Raw genomic sequence first — 26,221 nt, 5'->3', positions numbered from 1 at the left:
CTGGGAGAGAGCTGTGGAGTTCAGGCCAAGTTTGCGTTCTGGCTCGAAGTTTGGAGCACATCAAATCTGTTATCGCTTTGTGCCTCCTATCCTTCTAGCTCCTCTGCCGCCGCTCCTCTCCCAGGGCAGAGGGACCTTCCGCCAGAGCGCTGACTGCGGGGGTGAGGTCTGGCCCACCGGGGGCCTTGACCCCAAGCTCCCCACGCTGCACGCAGCCTAACTCCGCAGAGAAGGCACCTCCGCCCTGCTCTCCTTCACCTTATTCCCTGGATTGTCCTTCCTTTTACTGAAAATGAGATGACTTTTTGGTTTAATTCTTCCACATACGTGATTTTAATAGCTCTGTCAATCACGTTAAAGGAGGAACATTTCATACAATTTTAGATGTAATGTACTTAAACCATAAATCGCTTAAACCTATTCTTAGTTTTGCATATTCAATTATTCTCTTATATATAACTCGCATAGCAAAAAGCCTGAAGACCTAATTATTTTACTGTGCCCAAATCCAGCTCATTTGCCTAGGAAAGTTTTGTTTGCATACCCAAAAGTGAAGTTTAACTCAAATTAAACCGAGCTGCCAAACCAACCAGTAAACCATGAACAGACAAAAATTCTACCCTGATGATGTTTCAGGGGTGTGGGATGGGTAGGTATTTTTGGTATTTTGTGTTGGGTTTTGGTTTTGTTTTGGGGGTGTTTTTTTGGTTGTTTGTTTGTTTTTGGTTTTTTTTTGGTGAGAGTTGTATCCCCACAGAATGAATTGTATCTCTTTGAAAGGCGGTCTGAGGATATTCGAAGCTTATTTGAATATAGCTGAGATCGGGACTGTTTAATCCCCTTTTGTTGAAAGTGCAGGTATTCCTATTATTCTAGGCATAAGGCCATTGAGCTTTCTAAATTGTGAGGGTAGGAGGGAAAACTCGTTAAAAGGAGTCAGTTTAGAGAGCCGAAATATTTTCCTTTTTTAAGCGCTTCCACACAGTATTCATTTTGTTTGGATGCAAATAAACAGATGTTTATTTGCTTTTCTCTCTTGACCGCCCCAATCCTCCTGTAACATCAGTCATGTTCAGCGATACAGGATCGTCTCGCTGGGATTTTTCTATTCTGCATAGTCAGTAGTTTGATTTTCAATAGCTATGACCCTTAAAGAAAAGACACGTAATAAGGTTGCATTAGATGTATATGTGCCTGCATGTGCACATTTACACATATACACTTCTCTTCGGTCATGATACTATCTCTAGTGTGATAGATATTTACGAAAAAGTAGTATACACATAAAGGAGAACACATTTTAAGAAACAGTTCAACAGGTACCCAGCTTAATCTGCATATCTAAGGGTACGGTTATTAATGTTTTAAATTACATCTAGGACTGTGTTGGTCTGGAGATAACACCACGGAAGGTTTCTCGCAGCTTTCTGCTTTCTGTGTTCTCTATTTGGACTCTGAGCATTTCCAAAAGTCACTTGCTGACTGTCTGAACTTCGTTTTAATAAAGGCTCAAATAAAAAAAAAACCAAAACAACCAACAACAAAAAACACGGGAAAAAAAATGTGTGTGGGATATTTTGCGTTGAAATCAACAGACGACTTTCATGAAAATTCTGCATTCAGGTTAACGTATGAGTGATTTATACAAAATTATCAACATGACTCTGAAGAGTTATATATGTGGATTGACATGTCAGCTTTATAGGAGAAGTGCAATCTCTAACAGGGACCGAAACCTCTCCTCATTAACCAACTAAAACTTTCCCTCTCCTACATGGATGAAGGACTTATTCACCAGCATTAAAAGATAGTTTAAGAAGTTCTACAGCCTGCTGCCACCGACATTACAGTCATGGAAGTTATTTTTTATCCCTTTTGTTTAAACAGTTATGACTATTTTAAAAATTCATTTTCTAAAGCAGTTTACAGCAGACTTTTAATTCTAACATATTGAAAAATATTGATCGACATCTAGAAAAAATTAAATTTCAAAGCATTGAACAATATTCTGCAACGAACTGACACGCATCGTTTTGCTCGACAGCTTTCGCACCAATCGCTGAAAATGGCGGGGGGGTCGGACGGGGGAGAAACGTCTGACCCTGCCGGTCCCCGCTCGCCCCCCGGGATGCCCAGGAGGGATGAGGCTGCTTTTGGGGCTTGAAGCTTAGAGGTCGCTTTTCTTTTCGGGACGCGAAAAACGAAGCGCTTTCTCTTTTCATGGTGTTAATTAGAGGGGAAGTGCCACGCTGACCGGTGCCTTCTCGTTTCCCGGGGAGGTGGGTGCCCCCCTGGGCCGGCAGGAACTCCCGGCCGAGCGGGGGCCCGAGGCGAGCAGGGCGGGCAGCACCCGATCACTCTCCAGGGGGAAAGTCACGGCCTCGGTAAGGTCCAGATCATCAGCCCAGCCATAAAGTTCACAAAATATTCACGGCTAGAAGAGTAACGCAGTAAGCCGCTTTCCCTTGCAGTAGGGAACAAGTATTAAAACAAATCTACCTTCATACCCCCTGATCTGCACGGGTTAGAGAACACCGACATTTACTGCAGATTCCACTTCATTCTGTTTGCCGCTGCTGTTTAATACGTCTCCCCAAAATCTAGGTTTTACCATGGTAAACACTACTACGTTCTCCGGGTAGTTTTTGTTTGTTTGTTTTTAAAAGCCAAGTGACTTTTCCCGCTTTGAAATTTATTTAACTCAAATAAAATAAAATAAAATTTAAAAAAAAAAAAAGAAGAACCCATTCTTAAGATGTTTGTTTAGCAGAAAGGCTTTTTAGTAAACTATATATAAAATCTGAATTCCCTCGTAACGCCAAAATAAAAATTATTTCACAATGCATTTACAAGAAGTTATACAAAAATGAAACAAAACTAAAAGAAAACAAACAAACAAAAATATCCAGATACAATAAAATTTTGCAGCCCTCAGGAAAAAAATGCAGGTCCCAAAAGAAAAAAAATTTATAAATAAACAAACAGGTAACAAAAAACCCCGCCCAAACCAACAAAATGTCGAGAATATCTACGAAAAACTTTTAAGTATTCTTTTGGATTTGCCTTAGTACATGAATAATAAACGAGAACTGTTTCCTCATCAACTTCGAGTTAATTAGTCAATTAAAACCTTTCGCAAGAAGCGATCCATGACTGAAATTGTAGCTGTTCCACGCGGTATAAAAGTTGGCATCGCCTACAACTTTCAGTGGTTATTATTGGGGTTTTTTGGTCTTTTCGACGTCGCTTACCCTCCTTCTCCTTCTTTCTTTCCTATTTTCTCTTTCTCCTCTTTTGCAAATAAACGCTCTGTGTCTCTTGGGTGAATGATAAATACTGTACAAAATGTCTCTATAAAACACAGAAGTTCAGTCTAAAACTAGTTTCATAAACTAGTCCTTCTAAGGAAAAAAAAAGGTAAGTAAAGCAACCATTACCTTTTTTCTCTCTCGTTATTATTATTATTATTTATTAATATTATTACAAGAACATCAAAACATTTCTGTACAAAAAGAAGGGAAGAAAGAAAAAAAAAGAGAGGTGGGGGAGGGCGGGAGGAAAGGGGTGAAAGGCAAAAATAAGAGGAGGGAACCTGGGAGCAGGGCAGGAGCGGCGCGAGGCCGGGACGCGGGCGGGCGGCCGGGGCTGAGCGTGCGGTGACAGCGGCGGGACGCGCAGTCCAGCGGGACGGCCCGGGCCCGGGGGCCGACCCGGTGCCCGCACCCGAGCCTTCCTCCGCCGCTCCGGGGCCGGCGGGGGTTCAGATATGCGTCAAGGGGACGGTGCCGTTCACTCCCGTGCTGGCGCTCTGATAGTGCTGGGGCAGGGAGTGGAGCCGGCTCTGGGCGGCAGCGGCCGCCGGATCACCGCCTTCCCCGGCTGGTAAGTACATGCTGATCATCTCCCGCAGGTCCCCGGGGCACGGGGCCCGCGAGTGCGAGGTGACGGGCGGGCTCACGCTGGGCTCCGACTTCACCAGCGAGCCCAGGGCGCCCAGCGCCCCCGAGGAGGCGGCCGCCGCCGCCGCCGCTGCCGCCGCTGCCGCCGCCGAGTTCTGGTGGGGCTGGGAGCCGTACGGCAGGGCGCCGTAGCCCGAGGGCGAGGCGCTCATGTAGCCCTGCGAGTTGGAGATGGGGCTGTACTGCAGGGCGCCCATGTCGTAGCGATGCATGGGCTGCGGGTTATGTGGATGGTGCGGGTGATGGGGGTGAGGGTGGTGCGGATGCCCCCCGCTGCCCGGGTGCTGGCTGTAGGCGAGCTGCGCCTCCTGCATCATCGCCGCCGCCGCCGCCGCCGCCGCCACCGAGCCCGGGTAGGCGCCGTTGGCCCAGCCGTTCATGTGTGCGTAGCCGCCGCTGGCCGTGCCGCCGGGGCTCTCCAGCCGCTGCCCGACGCCGCCCGGGCTGACACCGACGCCCATGCCCACGCCGACACCGGCTGGGCCTCCGCCGGCCGAGCCAGCGCTCAGCAGCCCCCCGGCCAGCGAGTACTTGTCCTTCTTGAGGAGGGTCTTGGTCTTCCGCCGGGGCCGGTATTTATAATCCGGGTGCTCCTTCATGTGCAGCGCCCGCAGCCGCTTCGCCTCGTCGATGAACGGTCTCTTCTCGGCCTCCGACATGACTTTCCACTCGGCCCCCAGGCGTTTGCTGATCTCCGAGTTGTGCATTTTGGGGTTCTCCTGGGCCATCTTCCGCCGCTGGCCCCGCGACCACACCATGAAAGCGTTCATGGGTCTCTTGACCCGGTCCTGGTTCGCTTTGTTCCCCCCTCCGCCACCGCCACCGCCTCCTCCGCCGCCTCCCGCTCCGGTCTGCCCCGAGAGGTTCGTGGGGGCCTGGGCTCCGCCGGGGGAGTGCAAGTCCGTCTCCATCATCATGCTGTACATTCAAGTAGCTTTTTTATTTTCCACCGGCGCCAGACGTGAAAAATGGATCAAACATAGAGGAGCCCAGGAGGACGGGGAGCGAGCGAGGTGAAACCCGTTCGTATCTAGGTAGCGACCGCCGTGTTAAGGAAAAAAAAAAAAAGAAGAAAGGGAAAAAAAAAAAAGAGGAGGAGAAGAAAACCGAGAGGCGGACGATCGGCGACCCCACCGGCGAAAAAGTTTTTCCCTTTGGCAAATCACTTTCGGGCTCGGCGGCGACGGGTGTTCGACCTGCTCAAACAGGTGCACGGCAAACTTGCTGCTTCACTTGGCGCGGCGGGAGGAGTGTGCGGAGCCGTCGGCGGTGTCCTCCGCTCGCCGGCGCTTCCCGGCAGACGCGCGCACACCCCTCCGCTCCCGCTCTTATCCTTAACGCAGCTATTTTTTTTTGTTCTTTGCTTCTAACTTGGAGAGAGAGAGGGAGGGAGGGAAGGGAGGGAGCGTGTGTGACTTGCATCCGCTGATCGCAGGTGAACGGAGCAGAAGAGAGGAGAACCCACCGCCACGCGAAAAGGAGGCGAAAAAAAAAGTATTTAAACGTTAACTGAAAAAAAAAAAAAAGCGGGAGGAGGATCAGGGGAGGGAGGGGGTGGAGGAAGGAGCCCAACCAAAACACGCGCCGAGCCCGGCGGCCGGGGCGCGGCGGCACAGTAATTTGCTGGCGGTGGTCTCCCTCCCGCGGCCCGGGCGGGACGGGCCGGGAAGGGGCCGGGAGAGGAGGAGGAGCCGCCGAGCGCGCGGCCGAGCGCAGCCGCAGCCATACGGCGCGCGCCGAGCCCGCCTTAAATCGCCTGCCGGCGGCCAATGGGGGAGCGCCGGCGGGCGGTGATTTGCATATGGCGCGCGCGGAGCGGTGACGTGCGGCGGGGCGCGCCGGGGGCGGAGGGGGCGCGCCCCTCCCCGAGGCCTCGACGGCGCCCCCGGGGCGGGGACACAGCACCCACACACTCACCCACACACCCACCCAGCGCCGGCCGTCCCACCCTCCCCGCCGGGCACCGCCGCGGGGAGCCCGGGTGCCGCGGTCCAACCCTCCTCGCCGGGCGCCATCCGCGCTTAGACGGCCGTCGAGCAGTACTGAGCGGGGTTGAAGCACCCCAGGGTGTCCGCCCCGCTACCGCACCGCTGTGAGCGGCACCTAAAGCCGCCTGTTCCCCGGGATTTCGTTCTGGAGATTTCTCCGGAGACCCCTCAGACGTCGCTCCTAGACGTTAAAACTGCTCCCAGGCCTAGGCCCGGGCATGAGGCAGAGGCCAGACGCAGTCATTATTCACTTAGTCCCAGGGCATTTTACCTGCGACTGAAGAAGGTACATGGAAACATGTTATATTTATATAATATACTAAGTACAGATGTATGACTTTTTTTCCCCCCTCGGGAATATTAAAAGACTATCTTTGTGCCCTGTCTGACCTGTGAGCGTGTAGTTGTTTTGTAGAGGGGAGAAAATGGTCCATATGGAAATTCAGGCTGCAATCTTAAACTGTTGCACAAATGCCCATACACGTATGAACTGCCACCCCCATCGTCTTTCACCAGGTGGAGAAAGGGACACACACATCCCTGCTCTTTTCATGGTCCATCAGTGTAAATTTTCCTGACCACAGGGGCTATCCAAGGCTGGAATCACGCCACAGCTCCCCCAGTAACTGTTATTACCACCAGAAGTTTTCTGCAGGAGGAGTATGCACCATACACAAAGCACCATCGTTAGGCACTGGGGTAGGATTAGGCTTTTTCCCCCCCATTTCATGAAATAGTGATCTCACCACGATAATCTGTGTTTTTTTCTGGGGAGAGGAAAGCGCCTCTCCATTTCTGACAGCCAAAGGCTTGGCCTGCTTCTGTGCTCCTTGAGCTCAGCCTGAGTGGTGCCATTAGCTCGGGTGGGGATGCTTTAGGCAGGATCCTGTCCCCTTCCGGTCAGCCCTAAAGGTGCAAAAAGAGGAGGGGAGGCAGTGTAGGATTGGACGCATGTTTCTCCACCTGATATTTTCCCAAGTTGCCACATCTGCTGCAGCAAAACAAGTGAGGCCACTGTGATTGCTAAATTATGTATTCAAAATATAATTGGTTGGGTAGGAGGGGAGAGAAGGTTACTGCAGAAAAGCATGCTTCCACTTTGATGGCCAAATGAAGATATTAGGACTAAATATTGTGAGATATATGACATGGCTTGCACGTTATCCATCCACCAAAGGCCCTAGTGGTATTTCCCCCTGAAATTGGATAAAAAGGTACCTAAAGGTCTCCTGACAAATAAATGTGTCTAATGTCTGTGGGGCGACCTTTTCTGAATGAGTCCTGTGCATCCTGCTAGCCGGAAGACCCCGTGGGAACATGCACTTATCCCTGGGAACTGGAGATACACACCTGCTTCCCCACCCCCTCACAAGCAGAGAAACAGCGGAGGAGGCTGACCCTGTCCTTCCCTTCTCTGGTTCAGGGGCAGCTGCTCATCTGCAACCTCCCGGAGCTGCCCACCTCTTCGGCTTTTTGGCGGTGTGGCGTTTCCCCCTCTTTGCTCCCGTTGCTGGCAAATAAATACAGAGCACTCCTTCCTTCCCCTAGAAGCAGGCAAACTACCTCGAACATGGTCTTTTGTGGGGAAAAACGTGGACAGGGAGCAAGGACTGAGGATACGCTGCTACCATGAGCACTCTTGCATCTGGTCCAGGCGCACCCCACTTTCTGGCGGCCGAAGGGTGTCTATCGACTGAGCGGGGGGTGGGGGGTGGGGGGGTAGAGAGGCTGTAAAAACCAGCTCGAGAGGGCAGGCAGGGGCTTTTCTTCCGTGGTAAAGGTAGTGCAGATGCCGATTTGAGGGACGAGGTCAAACACTTTTGCGAGTGTCGTTTGACAGGGGAGAAAAGCCGAGAGAGGTCTGCAGTGCTGGGGTAGTGCAGCTGGGGGCTGTGCCCAGAGATGGGAGGTCCTTGGGCTTTTCCCAGAGGAAAGTGGGTTGCCAAGAACCAGGAGTAGTGTGATGAAAGGAATAGCGGGGGGCGGCCGCGGGGAGCGGGTGTGCTGGGTGAACGCTGCAGGGAAGCCAGAGGGGAAGCGAGAAGTAGATCCCTCACTGGGAGAAGGACTGGGGAGATCTGAAAGTCCAGTAGCAGCCTTGGCCGCCGCCTGGCCCGGCAGAGAGGACAGGGGCCGGCCGCAGACAGGTGCCTCCTCCAGCCACCGTTCCCCCCACCCCCGCGCTGTGCGGCGGGCGGCGCCTCCCCCAGCTCCCGGTCCCTCGGGGAGGGGGTCGCCCGCCGCGGGCGCGGCCGACGCTGTGTCCTCTTGTGCCCCCGGGGGCGAGAAGGGGGCAAAGGGGCGGCGGGGCAGAACCGGACATCCCGGAGCAGGCGGCGATCGCCGTCTGCTGGCTGCCGCCGTGCCTCCCTCACCTTGGGTCGGGGCTGGCGAGCGCCAGCCCGCACCGGGACGATGCCATGGGGAGATGCTCAAGAGAGATGCTGGCTGATCTCTCGCCAGCCCTATCTGAATCGCGGGGCAAGCAGGTGCGGGGATCGCTCTTAGCTCCTGTGGCACTTCACTGCAAAAGCCGGCTGGCCAGCACGAAACGCAAAGCACTCCTTTGCTCCTGGGGTGCTGTTACATGGGCCAAAGCGAACAACCGTGAAGGAGCAGCAAGGGCAGGCAGGGAGAGAGAGGAAGCCCTTTCCTGGGCTCGATAACTTGGAAACTCGTGGATCACGGCTTTCAACACGACCTGCTACCCAGTCGAGATGGGATGGAGGAAAAAGGGCGCCTGAATAAAGTCTCGCTTTCTTTTCCAGTGTTAACAACTGTTTCGTGCGATCTTACAGCCCCAGTCCCAAACCAGCTACGGGCTCTCTCTGTGTTTTGTTGTCTTTTCCCAGCTTGCTGGGTAAAAGCGTATGGAGAATCTCTGGAGCTTTCGAGTAGGGGCTCACCCTGTGAACGGTACTCACACATATAATTCAAATTTCACAGCTGACCTGCTCTGAAAACCTCAATCAGCTTCTAATTGAAGGGAAAACAAAATATTGCTTCCCTACAGCAGAGCTAACGATTTAATCATTATATCAGACATTATAGCTTTTAATTAGGCTAATGCTGATACTGTATGGAAAGAGATAATTCAACACAGTTCTTGATGAATTCTGTAATTGGGTTAACGGTGGAGCAGTTGGGGGAAGAGACGTAAATATTCAAGCTGCGTCTATAGCCACCAGGTTTATGAATGAAAGGGAAGAGGGGAAAAGAAAAGGGAGGGGAAGGAAAGGGCTAAAATTCCCTGACGAGAAATGTTCTCCCCTTCGCCTAGGAGAGCCGTGCCAACCAACTGGAAGAGTGACGAGGGTAAGGGCTGTCCTGCCACCGCCTCGGCGCGCCCCGCACCCGGCAGCCAGTTCCAGACAACTCGGACTGTCGCGACACCATCGCGACCCAAGTGGCGGCCCCACTACGGGACCTCGCTGCGGACCCCTGGAGCGGCCTGGGGAGGCGTCGGCTTGGCTCCCAGGTCGCTTTCCCTGTACCTCCACCCCAACACAAGTGTCGTCCACCTCCGCACTGGGAGCACGGGGAAGGGGCAACCTGGGCCATCAGCACTGAGACTGCCCTGCGGGGATGCCCCAGGGTGAAGTGGGGAGGCACGGTGGGGGAACACTGAGGATGGTACGGGACAGGGTCGAAAGGTTTCTGAAGTCCTACTGAGAGCAGGCAAGTGCTCTTCGCGCCCTGGGCCGGCGAGGCTCAACAGCCGGGAACCGCTCGCCCTGCGTGGCGCGGGCACTGAACAGGGGGCGAGACATGAAGCCAGCCTTTTCTGGGCAAAATCAAAGCGTCCGGAAGGCAGGCGGCTGTTCCATGTAGTTACTTTCATTTATTTATTTATTGTGCCAGATAGAAAGGCGGCTGGAGTCATTTTTCTAAAGGAATTCTGCATCACCACTCCCTCCCCAGTGTCGATAAATCGCTCTTTTCCAAAGAGTTTGTCTGTCCCAGCTTTCTGTTTTCATTCCTTCCTTTCTAGTTTTCACTGGCTTTAAAAATGAGCTTTATATTTTCTCTGCGCCTAAAAGAAGTAGTATCGATCTCTCTGCAGGTTTGATCTACGCAGCAGCCGGCGGCCGCCCCAAGGTGGCAGCGGGTCCCGGAGGACAGGTGAGCCGGAGGGTGTCACCTCCCAGCTCAGCGCCAGGGATCGACACTGCATGGGGAACGGCGAGGCACACCTAGATGAGACGGCAGGATGGACAGTCGGCGCCTAAGCAGAGAGTTGCTTCCCCTCTCCTCTCCCCGCCAGGACATACTGCGTTGCCCCCCCGCCTTGGAATGGTCCCAATACTTCGCCCGATGGGAGTTCCGAATCGGTAGAAAAAGCAGAATCGTGACTTTACGAAATTTTGCCAGCAGGAGCATTTTCTAACATGTTTGTTTATGCTACGCATTAGCTTGACTTCCAGCACAATATTGTTCCGAAAGAGGAATATCCTGTATTGTGAACTATCCTTGTCTTATTTTGTCAGTAATTACAGTAAAATTAAACGGGTCATTGATAACATTCCAATGACACAACTCCCTGTAATTAACAAGCTGAATACACCTTTTTACATTGCAGAAAAGTTGTAATTTTCAAGTCTGTTCAGATTTTTTAAAATTATTGTTACTAAGGCACACGCCAGGAATACGTGCTGATCAGATGGCACAGCATCTCGCGGGAGATCAGGGTTTGCACTGTCCTATGGGTCTGGGAATTCTACCTAAAAAGATAGCCACACCCTTTGCCTTTTACAATCGACTTACCAAGTGGCCCTGTAGACAAAAAAAAAAAAACCCTTCAAAACCAAACCAACCAACCAACCAACCAACCAAACAAACAAACACACCCAAGAAATACTACCCCGTAATTTAAATTCCAACAAAAGGAAAATAGTTTAAAAGCATAGTTCTGTAACTGTGAACTCTTAAAGAAAAACGAAGAGCTGCGGGGAGGTAGAGTCTGTCGGACCTAGCATGGCACGGAAAGTTAGTACGAAATTAATCTTTAAAACTGTGCTGCTGAAATGTCAGTCAAGCACAAAAAAGAATTCACAAGCCCAAGTGCGGCATCCCATTTCCAGCAGGGCAACCTGGCTGGTTATGTCTGTGGCGCGTGGCTCAGAACACCGTAAAGGTAATATTTCTGGTTTACATCCTCGTCAGTTATCCCCAAATTGCAAAGGCATCATTCAGGGCAAAGTCAGAATGAATTTGCGTAAAAAATAAAAGAGGGGAGGAAAAAAGAAATAATGTAGAAGCTTCTTTCTTGCAGGCCATCCTGTTATTGCAAATTAGATTAGCTACACAGGCTTCAATATAAACATGACATGAGGTTCACAGGAGAGCGAAAGTATCATCCACTCCAATCTCTCCTTTCATTGAAACACCCCACACAAATTACATCTTCTCGTTTAATAGACTTTTCAATGAGATTAAAACATCACTTTGACACGATATCAAACCTTTTCGGTCGCTCATCCAGTGCTTACTTCAGAAAACAGCAAACAGGGGGGAAAACTAGGAACATCTAAATAATCTCTGGTCTGGAAATTAAAAGTACCCAGAGAAAATACATGATCCTCTTCCTCCATCCAGTGCAGCATTCTGGCCATAAGAAGGTGGATAAAGAACCCCAGAGATGCGAGAAGAAAAACCCGTTTGCCTTCCCACCATCAGGAGATCCCGATTACTTGGCCGTAGTCGGGATCCCGTGTTTGCCTTTTGGAAAAGGTGTGTTTGTCGCAGATCTGTTTTTCACCAGATCACTGATACTTCACATTTCCGTTACACGGATTCCCTGGTAGTCACCTGAAGGCGGGGAAAGGAACAAGGCTACTGACGCCTTTAGCAGGTACATAATTTACAGCAAAGACTGGCAAACCTGAAAAAGGTGCTGGGTCGGGGGGTGGAGTGGGGAGGGCAGGTTGTTCATAGACTGTCCTATTTTAGGAGTAACGCCTCTTGCAACTATCTAGGGCTACAGTTTAGCTGCACCCACAGCCTGACCCGGCCCGCAGCTGGTGCAGGGCAGCATCCCCCGCCCCCGGCCGTACCCCTCCTCCCCGGACGGGAAGTGCAGCCCGCACGGGAGGTCCGTTTCCCGAGGTGGATGTGTCAATTTTTGCCACAGGGTCTGCGCAACCGGGCGGCCCACGGCGGGCAGGGGATGACGGCAGTCCCCTGGGCCCTGAGCGGCTGCTCTTGCCCCTCCGCGGGGTTGGGACCAGAAGCGGCGGACAGAGATGGGGCGCGCTGAGACGCTGGTGCAGCCTGGCTTGGTGGGAAGAAACGGAGTTCGGCATCTTACTGCCTGCTCGATACTGTACTTTTGAGGACAATTTGCAACCACCCTCCCTACCTCCATGCATGCATCCATGCATGCATGCATCCATCCATTCATCCATCCACTCACTCCCACCTTAACAAAGAGGCTTTCAAACCATAACCTTTTATGGGAGCCCGCGGGACTCAATGCGATAAAACGGGGTTTTAATGGGTTAATTGACTGAAGCCGCTATCATGTTTAAACACCTGTTTCTGAAAAGAGATTCAGCCAAAACCCGTCCCCTCCCTGATCGATAGATGTACAACCTTGCTCCATTGCCTGTTGATCGACCCCAAATACCACCGTCAAATATGAGAGGAAAAATCCATTTCACCTTTTTAACATCCCCGTAGTTTACAGCAACAGTGAGAAGCTCTACAGACACTTTGGAGCTGCGGAGAGAGAGGGTGAGAGCCTGGGTCGGACCACTCCAGGTAGCCCTAACTCCCAGAGTTCCTTCTTCGCCGGGACTTGACTTCGTGAAGCTGGGCACAAACTCCCTGTCGAGAGGTGCCGACAGCTGTCACCTTCACAAGGGACCAGATACGAGATCCCCGTTTCCTGGGAAGATGAAGCAGGGCTCAGCCCGGCCGCATTGGCAGTGCTGGCAAGCCCATGTAAATGCTCGTTCCGAGGGGCAGAGATTAAGCAGGCATTAGTTGCAAAAGCTGAGGGCTGCTCTGCCTATTTATTTCCTTTTTTTTTTGTCAGTATTAATACAGACAAGCCCGCTGGTCAGTCACAGCAAAATTGATTCTTTGCCCAAGACACTTTCACTAAATGGCACCCGCGCACGGACATGTTAATTTTTGAACGTGTAACCGGAGCGGGCGCTGCGCTCTCGGGAGGCAGCGCCGCCGCCCCCGGCGCCCTCCCCGCCCCAGCCCGACTGCAGCCCCCGGCCCCGGCCGCCGCTTCCATCGTCCTCCTCACAACCCAGTGAGGCGTCTTCCCCAGAAGGCGGAGTGGGAGCAGCCCAAAACACTGTCACTCTCTCCCCCCCAAATCCATGTCACAGCCGATAACCCAGTGGCTGCAATCGGCTCTTCCCTCCATGCAGCAAAAGTAACTTGGAAGCCCTCCCCTCGCCGGCTTTCCCTCCTCCATTCCCAAGAAAGGGTGAAGACCCCCTCAAAAGTTAGAGGCACACTTACAGTTGGTCTTCCAGCTCCAGCCTCCTCCCAATATATCATCTGAAGGGACAGCCTTATTATTATTACTTTTTTAGTTTTTTTTTTCTCTGCTCTAGCCTAGCTTACACCTTCCTCCGACCGTGCCCGCGGGTGCAGGGCAGCGCGACATGGAGCCGGCGGTCTCCTCCTCGCCCCTCGCCCAGCTTCAGCTCCCAGGCGGCTGTGCCCGAGCCACGAGTGCCCGGCGACACATGCACACTCACCATTCGCGCTCTCTCGCTCACTCGCTCTCTCTCTCTCCCCCTCACACACACACGCGCAACACACACACACACTGCACGGGAGAGGGGGAGAGAGGGAGAGCGGGAGAGAGAGAAGAAAATGAAATTTATTATTGATAGAAAAGACTTTAAAGACAATTTCAAGTTATTGTTTCGATCTGGAGAGAAAAGAAAAAAAAGGGGGGGGGAAGAGAGAGGGGCTTTTCTCCCCACCCCAACATAATGAAACGCCTTTTGTGTGGCACCGAACAATACTAAACAAGTATTCTAATAAATAGCCACTTTTTGTTCCGTCGCGGCAGTGAATAGAATTGAGCAGTTGGTTTGAGAGCAGCTGGAGCGCCGCGCCGAGCAGGGAGGTGGAGCTCGGAGCTTTCCTCCTCTTCCCCTTTACCTCTCTCACACGCACTTTCTCCTCTAACCTTGTATTTCTGCCTCCCCACTCCTGCTGGGCCACTCTCCCCTGCCCCTTTCTCCGGGTGAGATGTCTCCGGGAAAGCAAGAGCCACCCCTGGATGTTGCTTCCCCCACCTGTGCGGTGCCGTGGGGCTCCCCGCGCCTCCGCCCATCCCTCCCCACGTCCGCCTCGGTCGCTCTGAGACCCCGCTCCTGCCCTCCCCGCCGTGTCCTGACGGTCCCCGGCTGTTCAGGGACGCCGTTTTCGCGGTCCCCCGCCGTACCCTGCCTCCGGCAGCTCTGAATGGTGGAGGCTCCGAGCCCGGCCAGACTCTCCTTTGTTGGCCATAAACTTGGATTTCACATCGAGGCTCAGAGCCCCCCTCCGCACTCTCGCTCCCCCTCTCCCGGCCTTCCCTCGCTTTTCCTGGGATGGAGTCGGGCTTTGTCAGCCTACCCCCCCCTCCCCCCCCCCCTCTCCGCACGGGATCGCTGCGGAGGGTCTGCACCTCCTCCGCCCTGTACCGCTCTCTGCGATCACCTCCCCTTTCCTAGGCAGAGCCGTTAGTTTTCTTCCTGCATTTTTTCCCCTCCCTGAAATACTCTTTTCCAGTGTCGTTGTGCCAACATGACAACCGTTCTAGGAAAGAAGGTCGATAGAGGTTATTAAAATTAACACAAATCAGCCAAAGATTTTCAGGTAAAGCTGAGAGTGCCCCAGTTTCCGTTTCGCTCTGGTCGTGCGGGTGTTTGACTGTCCTTCTGTGCCGGGGATGTGCAGCGGGGAGAGAGGGAGGAGGCGCACGGAGGGGATGGCTTTGCCCACCGGTAGAGCCGACTGTAGCGTTCAGGCGGATCGTGGCTGCCTGTACCCTGCTGGGGAACAAACAGCGCCGGGGCTAGAGCGCTGGGAACGAACACCGGGGGGCAGCCCCCTTCCTATGGCTGGACTGCCTTCTTCTTTTATTGGGGGGGGATCTAGTCCTCCTTAAAAAAATAAACTAATACATTCCCCCACTGCCAACATTAACCGCTCATCCTCCTGCCAGCCAGAGTCCTGCTTATCACGCAAAAGCTGCGAGAAGCACCCGAGGTTCAAATAAACCCCAGCAATTTCTGTGACGACTCCTTAGCATGCAGGGATTACCTCGTCAGCTATTTTGAGTTGTTCAGTCACATACAATTATTAGATATGTTGAAATAAAAAGCAGAATGGTTTTAAGTTTAAACCACCGTTGCCCTTTACAGACTCGTATTGGCGCCTGAAGGGAAACCAGGGGAACGGACGTGAATGTATTAACGACCTATACTGAATGTTACATCCTCTTCCCTGGGGCTAGAAGTGGGAGAGACCTCGTCCAAGGTGCATAGCTCGCCCTCCACTAGCGCCATCCCTTGCACGTCCTTCCAGAGCTGCCCAGATGGACCCCTGGAGATGGGGGCTGGAAGGCAGGTGGGGGGTCGCCGCGGGGGTGCAGGGATGCCCTCAGTGTCCCCTCCCCTGAGCCCGTCCCTTTCCCCGGGGGAGTCTCGCTGTGCGCCGTGCCTGGGTGCGTACCTCTGTCCGCACGGCAAATTCCCCTCCCTTCTTTTTATCCCCCTCCCTCCCCTCTCTTTTAAGTGGATTTTTGCTCTCACTTCAATAACACGCCGGCTCTAATTAGCTGCAATATTAAGAAACGCTGCTAAATGACAGTTTTATCGGTTTTGTGCAGATAGGAGGAACGCGGGGACCCAGCGAAATACCCACCCAATGCGTTCGCCGCTGGATTCCCGCCAGCAACCACAGCTCGCTCTTTTTATATGGAAAAATGGCAACATTTTGGAAAGCAGCTTTAAAACTTTGACTTATATTTTACATGCTAAATAACGGGGAGAATGGCGACAACGTTACAGAAAGCTTCAACCCTGCAAATATTTGAATGGGGCTTTTTTGTAAAGTAGAGCAGCTGTCAGTCAGCTGTCTTTGACAGCCTGCCACAATTTTGTCATTTAATAGTGGGTGTTAGGCTAAGTGCAAAACACTCTGGCAAACAGATGTCAAACCTACATCTCATATAAATGGGGGTTGTAAAATTGAGTTTTAACCCACATATAGGGTTTTAAAAAGCGGTGCCAGTGTGTAAACTGTATACAAAATACAGATACTGACAATCTCCCGTGTGGGTTTGTTATTTAAAGTAGGCTTATTTAGAAATCTGACCTCTAAATTATGCTAAATCTTCCTACATTTCAAACAGTGGAATATAAGAACAGCGCTTAGGAAAGTCGAAATTAAGGACAAATAAGATGGCTTGTTGAAAGGGGCTGATTGCCGTGTGTACTGAGAAACCAAGGCTCATTCAACTCACTGTCGCTCTTCCAAATCTGAAGGGAGGGAGGGAAGGGAGGAAGAAAGGAAGGAAGGGAGGAAAAAAGGAAGGAAGGAAGGAAAAAAGGAAGGAAGGAAGGAAGGAAGGAAGGAAGGAAGGAAGGAAGGAAGGAAGGAAGGAAGGAAGGAAGGAAGGAAGGAAGGAAGGAAGGAAGGAAGGAAGGAAGGAAGGAAGGAAGGAAGGAAGGAAGGAAGGAAGGAAGGAAGGAAGGAAGGAAGGAAGGAAGGAAGGAAGGAAGGAAGGAAGGAAGGAAGGAAGGAAGGAAGGAAAAGAAGGGGCTTTTTTCTAACGCAGGAGTCGAGAGGCTTGATTTAGGAGAAGGCGGCAGGGGAAGGAAAGACCACAAACGCAGCAAGCAGGCAACTGCACAACCACAGACTTCATCGGGTGAACGACGGCCCATGCAAGGAGGTGGCCAGATCTGCTGCAAAGGGTGGCACACACCCGCCTAGGACATGGCAAGAATGGTATGCAGGAAGAAATATTAGTCAATGTTAATTTCTTCCGAAGTTACTATTTGAAACACGAGCTGCTTTTCCTTTTGAACTCGCATTTCCAAGACTCGTATGTTCTCTGAGATGTGGTTTTCCCCTGTATTTCGAGGGATCTCCCTGACAAATTTCCTTTGAACATTTAAAAAATGTCATAAATATTTACACCAAAAATTGTTCGTTGCCTCAGCTGGTTAGAAGGAAGTAAGAAGAGCAAAGATGAAAATTCACGAGAGATATTATATGGATTATACCAAATTCCCCAGGATAAGTCTGCACCCATATTAACATTTTGGAATCTAGACATGTAGCTTCCTAGGCTATTCGATATGAGGGGATTAAATGAAACATTTAAATGAAAAGAATTTTTCATATTAATAATTAACCAGTTTAAATACACGCTCAGCTGATTTCCTTGTCGACTACTCAGTTGCAATATTTCTATGATCCTAACTGATGTTAAATGAGTAGAAGAATGCACATAGGATGATTATTGATCATATGCAGTTACTGCTGTCTAGCTTTAAAATCCATTTGAACCAAACTCTCTCCACGCTCGTCTCCAAACCCTCAAAGCTCTGCTGCTTGATTACAGCGTTTATTAATTTGCAGCTTTTTGTTTGTTTGCTGTTTTGCGGGGGCTTTAGACACTTTTGCAGAACGATGATGAAAGCCCAAGACTGGCTAATCCTGCCCCAGGTGTTCAGAAAGCTTGGGGGATGGGGATGACCGCAGCCGCGCACCCGGCGGAAGGTTCCCCCGCTCCGTTGGCGGCGGGCAGCGGCCCCGGCCGCAACTCAGGGGCTGCAGATCTGAGTCCCGGGCTCTCGGAGAGGGTCTCGGAGCCTTCCCCATCTCTTACCAGGGCTCGTAGGTCAGTACAACAGGTAGTCTCTTTTCGGGTCTGACCTGAAAGTTGCAGCTACAGAAACCCCAGATTTTAAAAAATGTATTTAAAAAAGCCCAGCGTTTCGCCTAGAGGACTCCAGGCTGAGGGTACTGGATACTCTTCGGGTCTCAAGCACCAGCCCCGAGACCACCCACGTCTCTTCCATGCCTTGGCAACGACAACTACAGTCTAGCATCGGGTAACATCGTCGAAGAAGAAGTCAGGTCTTCTTTGGAATAATTGCCTCCAAGTTGTTTTAAGTCAGTTGTAGCTGCAACTTTGATGGGCAGCGAGGCTGGTTCTGTGGCCAGACCCTGGCTCTAGAGAGGAGCTGTGGTCTGTCTTTATTCAATTCCCTCACACAGAAAAATGCCTGTATCTAGCCCTTTGCCTGCTAAGAAAGGCTATGGTAGAACGTGACCCTTATTTTCAAACAAGTAACTGACCAACAAATCTGGAAATATCCCTGATAGATACTGAAAATCTTCTCTTGTCACCTAAAAATGGACATTCTGTTACCTCTAATGTGCCTGCCTTTTTAACAATATACTTGTACAATTGTTGCTTTCCATCATAGACATAGCTGTCCCCTTTTTAGCATTCTGCCATAAAACAGTTCCAAACCTCAGTAGACAGAACATAATTGACATAGCTAAATAATTTTTTCCTTAAACATAGCAGTTTTATCAAGTCTTGAAATTAAGTCCAGTGACAACCTGCCTGTCCTACAACTGCTCTGAAATACAGATCTGCATCCTCTCTAACTGCAGCATCATAACAAATCCAAGCAACCAACTCACATTTATTCCCATACTTTAAATGTTAATACTAACATGTTTTCAAGGTGGAAATATCATGCCACAAATGCAAATGATAAAGATGGGAAATGAGTAAAATAACATAGGAAATGTAAACAAAGATGGTTATGATTCTAGCTTTTAAGGATTAAAAGCTGTTTGTGTTGTAGATAGGAAAAACAAAGTTCATCAAAATTTTGTCTTCCTTGGTTCCTGGGACTGTGGCCTAATCCATACCGGAGTGTAACCAGAGGGAAGCTACAAGTCCTGTAAGCTAAAGGCTGCAAGCTATAAAATCAACAGCGAAAATCTACTTGTATTGCTGCACAGAACTCAGTATTTACAGTGTTTGTGTTGATTCTCTCATTTCATTTTATACTAGCAGATAGTATTGGAATTGTTTCCTCAGTGTTCCTTAGTGTTTTGCAGCTTTGTTTTTTGTGGGTTTTTTGTTTGTTTGGTTTGGTTTTGTTTGGGGTGTTTTTTTTTTTTTTAGGTCTTACATTTGTTTACCCTTTCAATAGGTTCCAAAGTATGAATCACACCATTCAAGAGCAGAATATACATTCCAAGACTGAAGTGCAAAACAGTTTTTCAAATGGCTTGTGAATACAAAGTATGGGGTTCAGATCAGGTCATCCCACTGCAATGTGATCCAGTCATTTGAGGAAATCATTGAAGTTGAAGATAGTGCTGTAAAATGGAGCACGGTTTAGCATCAGGCATCAAAGAGACAGACAAACTAACACTCCTCATTGAAGAGTGAAACATTTAGAGACTGTGTCATCACTGTCATGAGCCCATCAGAATGTGTTATGACTTTAAGAAATCAGTGTCTTTCTGACTGTCCAAGCACATGTACTAAAAGATCTAATTTTTACTGCAATGGCAAAAATGTTTTCATCTATTTTATATACATTTAACACCATATATTTGTATTTCCTGGGTGAGGTGCTAGAGTATTTTCCATTTGATGCCCTAGCAGTATATGCATGTAGAGGGTATATATGTTGTCTGTACTTTATAGATGTTCCAGTGTGAAGTGTCTTCTCAAGTCATTAGGATGAGACGATCACAATGAGACATAACTTGCTGAGACAGTGACTGCTATGAAACTATTCAAACCTTTCAGCTCCTCTTCCAGTGAATATGATTCACTTTTGCTGTTTTACCAGGATGCAACTTCACCCAGGGGCTTTAATTGCTTTTCTGTTACATTAGGTCCAGCTGTGCTGTCAGTTTGTTGCCTTAAGCTTCAGTCAAGTGTCCTGATACCCTGATTGCTTCCACTGCAGAAATCCTGGGCTTTGGGCTGGGCTGGGCTGGGCTGGGCTTGGGATCTCATATCCTTTGTGAGAAAACCTGGAGGAAGGAGAGAGGATGGTTTTCTCAGAAGCCTTCTCCTCACAGGTGATATGGACATTGCCAATCTGAACTGGGAGCCATGGACTCATTCCCCTTGCCCATCTCAAAAGCTGTTCACATGCATTGAAACAATACAATCAAGTGACCATTAATAACAATTAAGAAACAGCCTGAAAACTTACCAAAGACCTTTGTATTTCAACATTTGTAGGGATCTAGATTATTTAGACACAAAATTCTCACTGAAATGAACATAAGCTCTGCATTTAAATCCCTGGACTTAAATCTCCTTGAGATCAAGATGTGAGATATCTGGCTTAATCTCCCCAAGCCTCCACTGAACCATAAATATGCTGACTACCACAGCACACAGGAATATCGCAGAGGAATTATGAGTACAAACTTGCTAATACTTTTAGAGAGAGATAAAGTGAAAAATGTGCTATGGATTATCATTACAGTTTACCACCATGACACTAACTGGCTTGGAAAGCAGGAAATAATGGTCAGAATATCTGAGGAATATTGCCTTGTTTGAAAATATCTCTGCTACTGATGTGATGACTGTCTAGTAGAGTTGTGGTTGCTGGGAATTCACACACTGATTTTATAGAGAGATAAAAGAGTGGAGTTTATATGGAATAAACCCCTTTTGAATAAAACAATCTGCATAAATGCTTTAAGAAAGCCTATAATTATGATAAAAATGTTGCTCAGAGTTAAAATTATGAAGCAATCAAAATTTATAAACAGTCTCTCATCGACTTTTAATCATACTTTCTCATATACAAACTGTAGAAAACATATAGTAGCAATATATAACAATACACATTTTATATTTGGTAATTTAGGGTGCCACGCCATGCTCTTCAATCAGACAAAGCTCGGCTTGTCAAGCTCCGCAGTACTATCCTTAAATGTCAAAAACCACATATAGGCCTCTAGTTTAATATATACACTTAGCTGAGGTTTTAACCTGTTGGCAGTTAAACACCTCTGGAGAGGTGTTGTGCCCCCTCTGTGCTTGATCCAAAGCTCTCTTTGGTCTTATTCCCACCAAGAGCCTCTATGTAAGGCCTCTACTCTGCCTGCCTGCCCTGAAGCTGCTCACTCAGTCTAATACAAGATCCTACCCATATCTCCCTTGAAATTCTCTTATAGACATTGCTCTTCATTTGTGATTCATAAAGGAGAATGCTTAGATTATATGCATCATGTAGAACTTGGATGGCAAGAGATACTCAAAACAAGAAATATTTTTAATGGGAACCTTGCCAAATTGAATGGTAGCCTACCATGCCTATAAGCTCCATTGTTTCCTTTGAGCTGAACTAGCTGAACACATTCAGGATGCATCCCGATAGTACCATGCCTCTCTTGGCAAGTAGTAAAATTCACTGGTATTATTGTGTCCTGAAAAATATTGTCACAGATAGGCCAGATTAATGAAATAATTGCTTCAAACAATATATTTTTAAAATACAATATTAATAGATTCTTTTCTGGAACAGAATAGCATGCAGAGTATTCCACCTGAATTGCCTAGGAAAATGAGATTTTCTATTGAATTGACTGGCACAGCTTTTATTGATAGATTAACTGTTCGACTCTCCTTAATTATCAGAGTAAACAGTCTTTTCTGCTAAAACACTGATTTAACTGCTACTTTCAGCTAGACGTGTTACTAAGGAACAACTGCCCTGAGTTTCACAAAGTTTACACCTTTCTAATTGAGTGTGCAATCTTGTCAATAAATAGTCTTTCAATACTTTCACGAGGTGAGAGCCTTCTAAGACTTCCCATTGATTCCATCGGTCTTTGGGTCCTTGGAGCTCACTCCTCTTACACTGACAAAAAGTCTGAAACCACAGTTACCAAGAGGGTAAGTGGCAAAGAGAAGGGCTGGAGAATCCTCTTTCCATCATGTGTGCATGGGGTAAGACTATAGGGGATGCTCATCCTGTTAATTTATGGAGCAATATGAATACCTTGCGCCTCTCTCAAAGAAATAGTGCTATATTTTATTTTAATTCTGCATATTTGAAGGGCTTGAAGGGTTTTTGGCTTGAGAAACTGGTACCTCAGCATGATCCATTGCTGTATGATTTAGACAGCAGTTTTGTGAAGGACAGAGAAGCACCATGCATGCAGCTTGATGTGCTTTCTCTGACAGCACTTGATTATCAAGCAATGACATTCTTGGATATGCTTGTTATGCTCCTGCCCATGCCCCAAATCCAAGCATGGTGCAACTTCCCTTTTCAGAAACAAACAAACAAACAAATAAAAAGACAATTGTAATTTTGGGACTTTGTGATTTGGTGAGAGAAAGGCGGATTTTAGTTTTTTGTCTTTTTACAGCCCAGGTTTCTGCCTCTTGGCCCTATTAGGGGTTTCCCTGCTGAAGGATGGGTAGAAGTTATTTTCCGAGATTAATATTACACTTTACTTAAAGGACTTCTTTGCTATGGAATCTCTGTATTTAACAGTCTATAATCACAAAATGCAAACACCAAGCCTCTCTTTGTGTCTATATGTGGGCCTAAAAATGTGGTTCTTTTTCCAGCTGAGACAGAGGAATGTCATGAGTGCTCTGTGTAGGATGGAGGACAAAAATACTACAACAAAAACTTAAACTTAAAGCATGAAACCAAACACTTTGTACACTTACATTAAAATTATACTGAAAATTGGGAGCATGAACTACCAAACTACACTTCTTTCTGTTTTACAAACCACAATGTCTTTTAAAAAAATCTAAAGCATAATTGCAAATGAAATTTCCTCCCTATTCTTACATCGACATTTGTGTTTTTCTCTTAACATCTCCCACATGCTAATGCAGCAGCTTCCTAACACTCTTGTTATATATCACATTCAATGTAACAGCTTAGCAAATTCTCCAATTGTGTTGGTGTTCACTTTCAGACATGGAAAGCCATTTGATGTGTCCTTTTAATGAGTCATTTTCATGCAAGCAGGAAAACAGTAGTTAGAGAAGTTACTGCTCATTGATTTTAAGATTCTCTATTGAATCTATGTTGCTTAAAACCCACGTTAACAATCCAGAGTTGTTCAAACCATCTTTTCTTCTAAGTTTGAAGAACTCCAGCTTCCTTTTACTACTTTGCAGAGGCTGCAGGGGTGTCAGTGAATCAACTCTGCCACAGAATTGTGCAGTGAAATCCAAGATTTAATTTAAAAAGTTTTTAACACTTGGGTTGCTAATGGTAGCTGTCAAAATGTTAGAAGGATGCAAAACCATCAGTGGATGGTAGTGGAGTGGAAGTGCAGATGGAAATCTAATAGGGGCAGGAGTTCTCTTCACCTGCAGCAGGCATTGACTCTAAACTATAGTTAGAATATAGATGCCATTTTTTAAGCAATGCTCCTCTGATAATCATTTCAGTGATTTTTCTAATGAACACACAAACCTACTTATCTTGGCTGAATGTTGAAGTGGACAAAGGGTGACATGCTCAAGAAGAAAAGTAATTGCAATGGATGGTTTCTTTAGAGGGAGAAGGAACCTGGGACCCAACAGAATGACCATGAGAAGAACAGATGTGCCAGACCTCCTACACTGGTCACTGAAGCAACTACAGTGGTAACCCTACCTATGGTCACATGTCTTCTTGCACTAGGGTTCCTTTGGGGTTTCACTTAAGTGACAAGACCGAGAGATGGCATATACTGAGCTTTCAAGAACTAATGAAGTAGTGACCAAACTTTTGGCTACAGTGGGCCACATGAGCTGTGTCACACTTCAGAAAGTAGGTGTGCTCTGGAGAGATGACTCAGACATGGCCTACCTCATGATGGAGGTAGACTGAGGTACACACCATCCAATCCTTGTGCTCAGCTTTTTTTTTTTTTATGCATTGACAGAGCTGTGGCATGTGTGCTAGCGAGTTCCCTGATCTAAAACATTGAGACGTATGGCTGGTGGGTGTGCTGGTGCACATGTGCCCCGTACAACAAAGAATACAGATGCAGTCAACCTAAGGAGGTTGGGGAACATGCAACAAAAAAGCATAAAGGAAGGTGGTAATGTTGCAGACACACACATTCCCACATGTACATGGCATTTAGTAGGGGCTGTGGGCAGTGCCTGTATGCAAGGCATGAACTTTTGGTTATGTTGGGGCAGCAGCGATGTGTGCTGGGCACTGGGGAAAGAAGGTTACAGGACACAAACTGCTAGAATGAGTCATCCAGATTACAGCTCTCTCACAGCAAACTGATGGGTCACAGGCTACAGAATCAAATTAATGTTTTTCTTGCTTCTTGGATACATGTGAAGCACATCAGTACAACTCATGACTACAACTCATGTCTTGAAAAGTAAATTTTGTTGGAATAAGAGATCATTAGAAAGCAAATTCTATAGGACTCATGTGAGTCCATTTAAAAAAAAAGGTACCTCAAGTTTTCTTTTTTTTTTTTTTTTAGTTTGGTTGGTTTGTTTGTTTTTACTAAAAAAGTCTTCTAAAAGCAAGAATCAATCATAATGTAGTTGAAGTGTACATGACATTGGTAGCTGAAGCTACTGATGAAGAGAATTTAGAAATTGCAGGCTCCGTAAATTATCAGTATATTTTCCAAACTACATAAATAAAATGCCCATTATTTATTAAAAATCCTACTTCAGTACAAAAGTTTGAAGTTTCTTTTTGGGCTCAATGACATTGGTTACACTTAAGGTCTGTATATTAGAATGACACAGTTCGTTGTGAAATCATACAAGTCTTACCAAAGAGTGAAACCACTGCATATATGCTGAGCTACCTAACCCCTCCATGAATTGTCTAAACAAAATAATTTGGTACTGGCTGTTTTCCACACTTTAATTAACAAGCACAGAGAGCTATTGCATAATCCTGTTTAATGTCTGTGCTTGATATCTCCCGAATAGCTCAGTGATTAAGTTCGTACTTTAGTGTGGCTAAATGCATTAGGTAAAAGAAAACTCCTTACACTAAAATTCACTTTCTGACATAAATTTAATGCAAACATGTTTCCCTCCACTGGCTTAACCAAGAAAAAGCTCTATTAACCTTTAGTATGTTGGTTGCAAAGATGCCCTAAGGTATTTTGTATTAATACATATTGATGTCTTATGCAAATTTTCCCTCCCCAACAGAGTATCTTTGCAACAGAGACCACAGTGCACCCATTAGATAATCACCACCCTTAACCACATCCAGTCTAATCATGCAATTGATCACAGTAAATCAAAGATTTGGGAATTCTCTGAACAGCTGTCTGTAGCTTATGCTTTCTGTGCAAGGGGTCTTGGCCACACTTCCCTGTTAGTTACGGTGGTTGACAAGAGTCTTGCATACCTGTGTGCAACATGAATCACAGTAATTAAACTCTCATAATTTAAGATTTTTGGAGTCACAAACAGTGACAGTTCTACCTTGCTACCTGCTTTACTACATTAGGAAATGGTTTTTAAGATGTTTAACTGTTTCTTCACATGAGAAAAACAACTTGCTAGTTGCTTAACAGAGGCATAAACAGTTATTGGTAGAGAACTAATGTACATTTACTTACACAAATAAAAACTTAGATAAAAATAACCTTAAAATGTTTCTAAACATAGAAAGGAACATGATAAAAAATGTGATCACACAGGATTTTAATAATTTTACTATCTCAGCTCAGTTGGTCTCTCAAAAAAATCCCTCCAAACTACCATGAAGAAAACTAATTACATTTTATCTTATCTCTCCCAGAATATATTTTATTACAAAAGTCTAGAAGATGTGTTGTGCAGCTTTCTGTGCATTTTAATAACATATTTAAATTTTTTTAAGGGAGGATATATATTTCTGTTTATCAAAATATTTATTGGATGACAGGATGCTCAGATTTCAGTGAGATGTGTACAACATATGATTTTTTAAAAAAATGGCAGTGGAAAGATTCTGGGGGGTTTTGTCTTAAAACCAAAGGGGTTCTTTCTCTGGCTGGCCTAAAGTTACAACTCACTGACTAAAGTTATGCACTGGCTCTGTTCAGGAACACGGGACAATATACTGTCTATTGTCAGTGGTGGAAGAACTGATACATAATTTCATGCTCCATCTTTATAAGTTTTGTGAATATACTATGACTTACTAATAGAAGGAAGAATCAACATAGTTTTGTATCAACATTGATGTTGTTTGCTGAACCAAGACCATCAACTAACTCTCCTAAGTGGCACTGCTGTTATTC

General features: G+C 47.4%; 1 protein-coding gene and 1 long non-coding RNA gene across 2 annotated transcripts in view; both read right to left on the bottom strand.

Annotated features, from left to right (window-relative positions):
* LOC139678699 (uncharacterized) overlaps positions 1-13,672 on the bottom strand; it is a 54,992-nt gene extending 41,320 nt beyond the window's left edge. The window contains exon 1 of the long non-coding RNA XR_011699074.1: positions 13,427-13,672. This is a non-coding gene — a long non-coding RNA (uncharacterized lncRNA). The remainder of the gene's footprint in view (positions 1-13,426) is intronic.
* Positions 3,318-5,420, bottom strand: SOX1 (SRY-box transcription factor 1). Its single transcript, XM_071569720.1, has one exon. It carries the CDS (start codon positions 4,883-4,885, stop codon positions 3,761-3,763), a length of 1,125 nt encoding a protein of 374 aa, XP_071425821.1. The 5' UTR covers positions 4,886-5,420; the 3' UTR covers positions 3,318-3,760.
* Positions 13,673-26,221: the final 12,549 nt, after the last annotated feature.

Source organism: Pithys albifrons, chromosome 1 (genome assembly GCF_047495875.1).
Source record: "Pithys albifrons albifrons isolate INPA30051 chromosome 1, PitAlb_v1, whole genome shotgun sequence".
NCBI lineage: Eukaryota > Metazoa > Chordata > Aves > Passeriformes > Thamnophilidae > Pithys > Pithys albifrons.
Note: the sequence above shows the minus strand (reverse complement) of the source record. Positions and strands in the feature narration are given on the sequence as shown.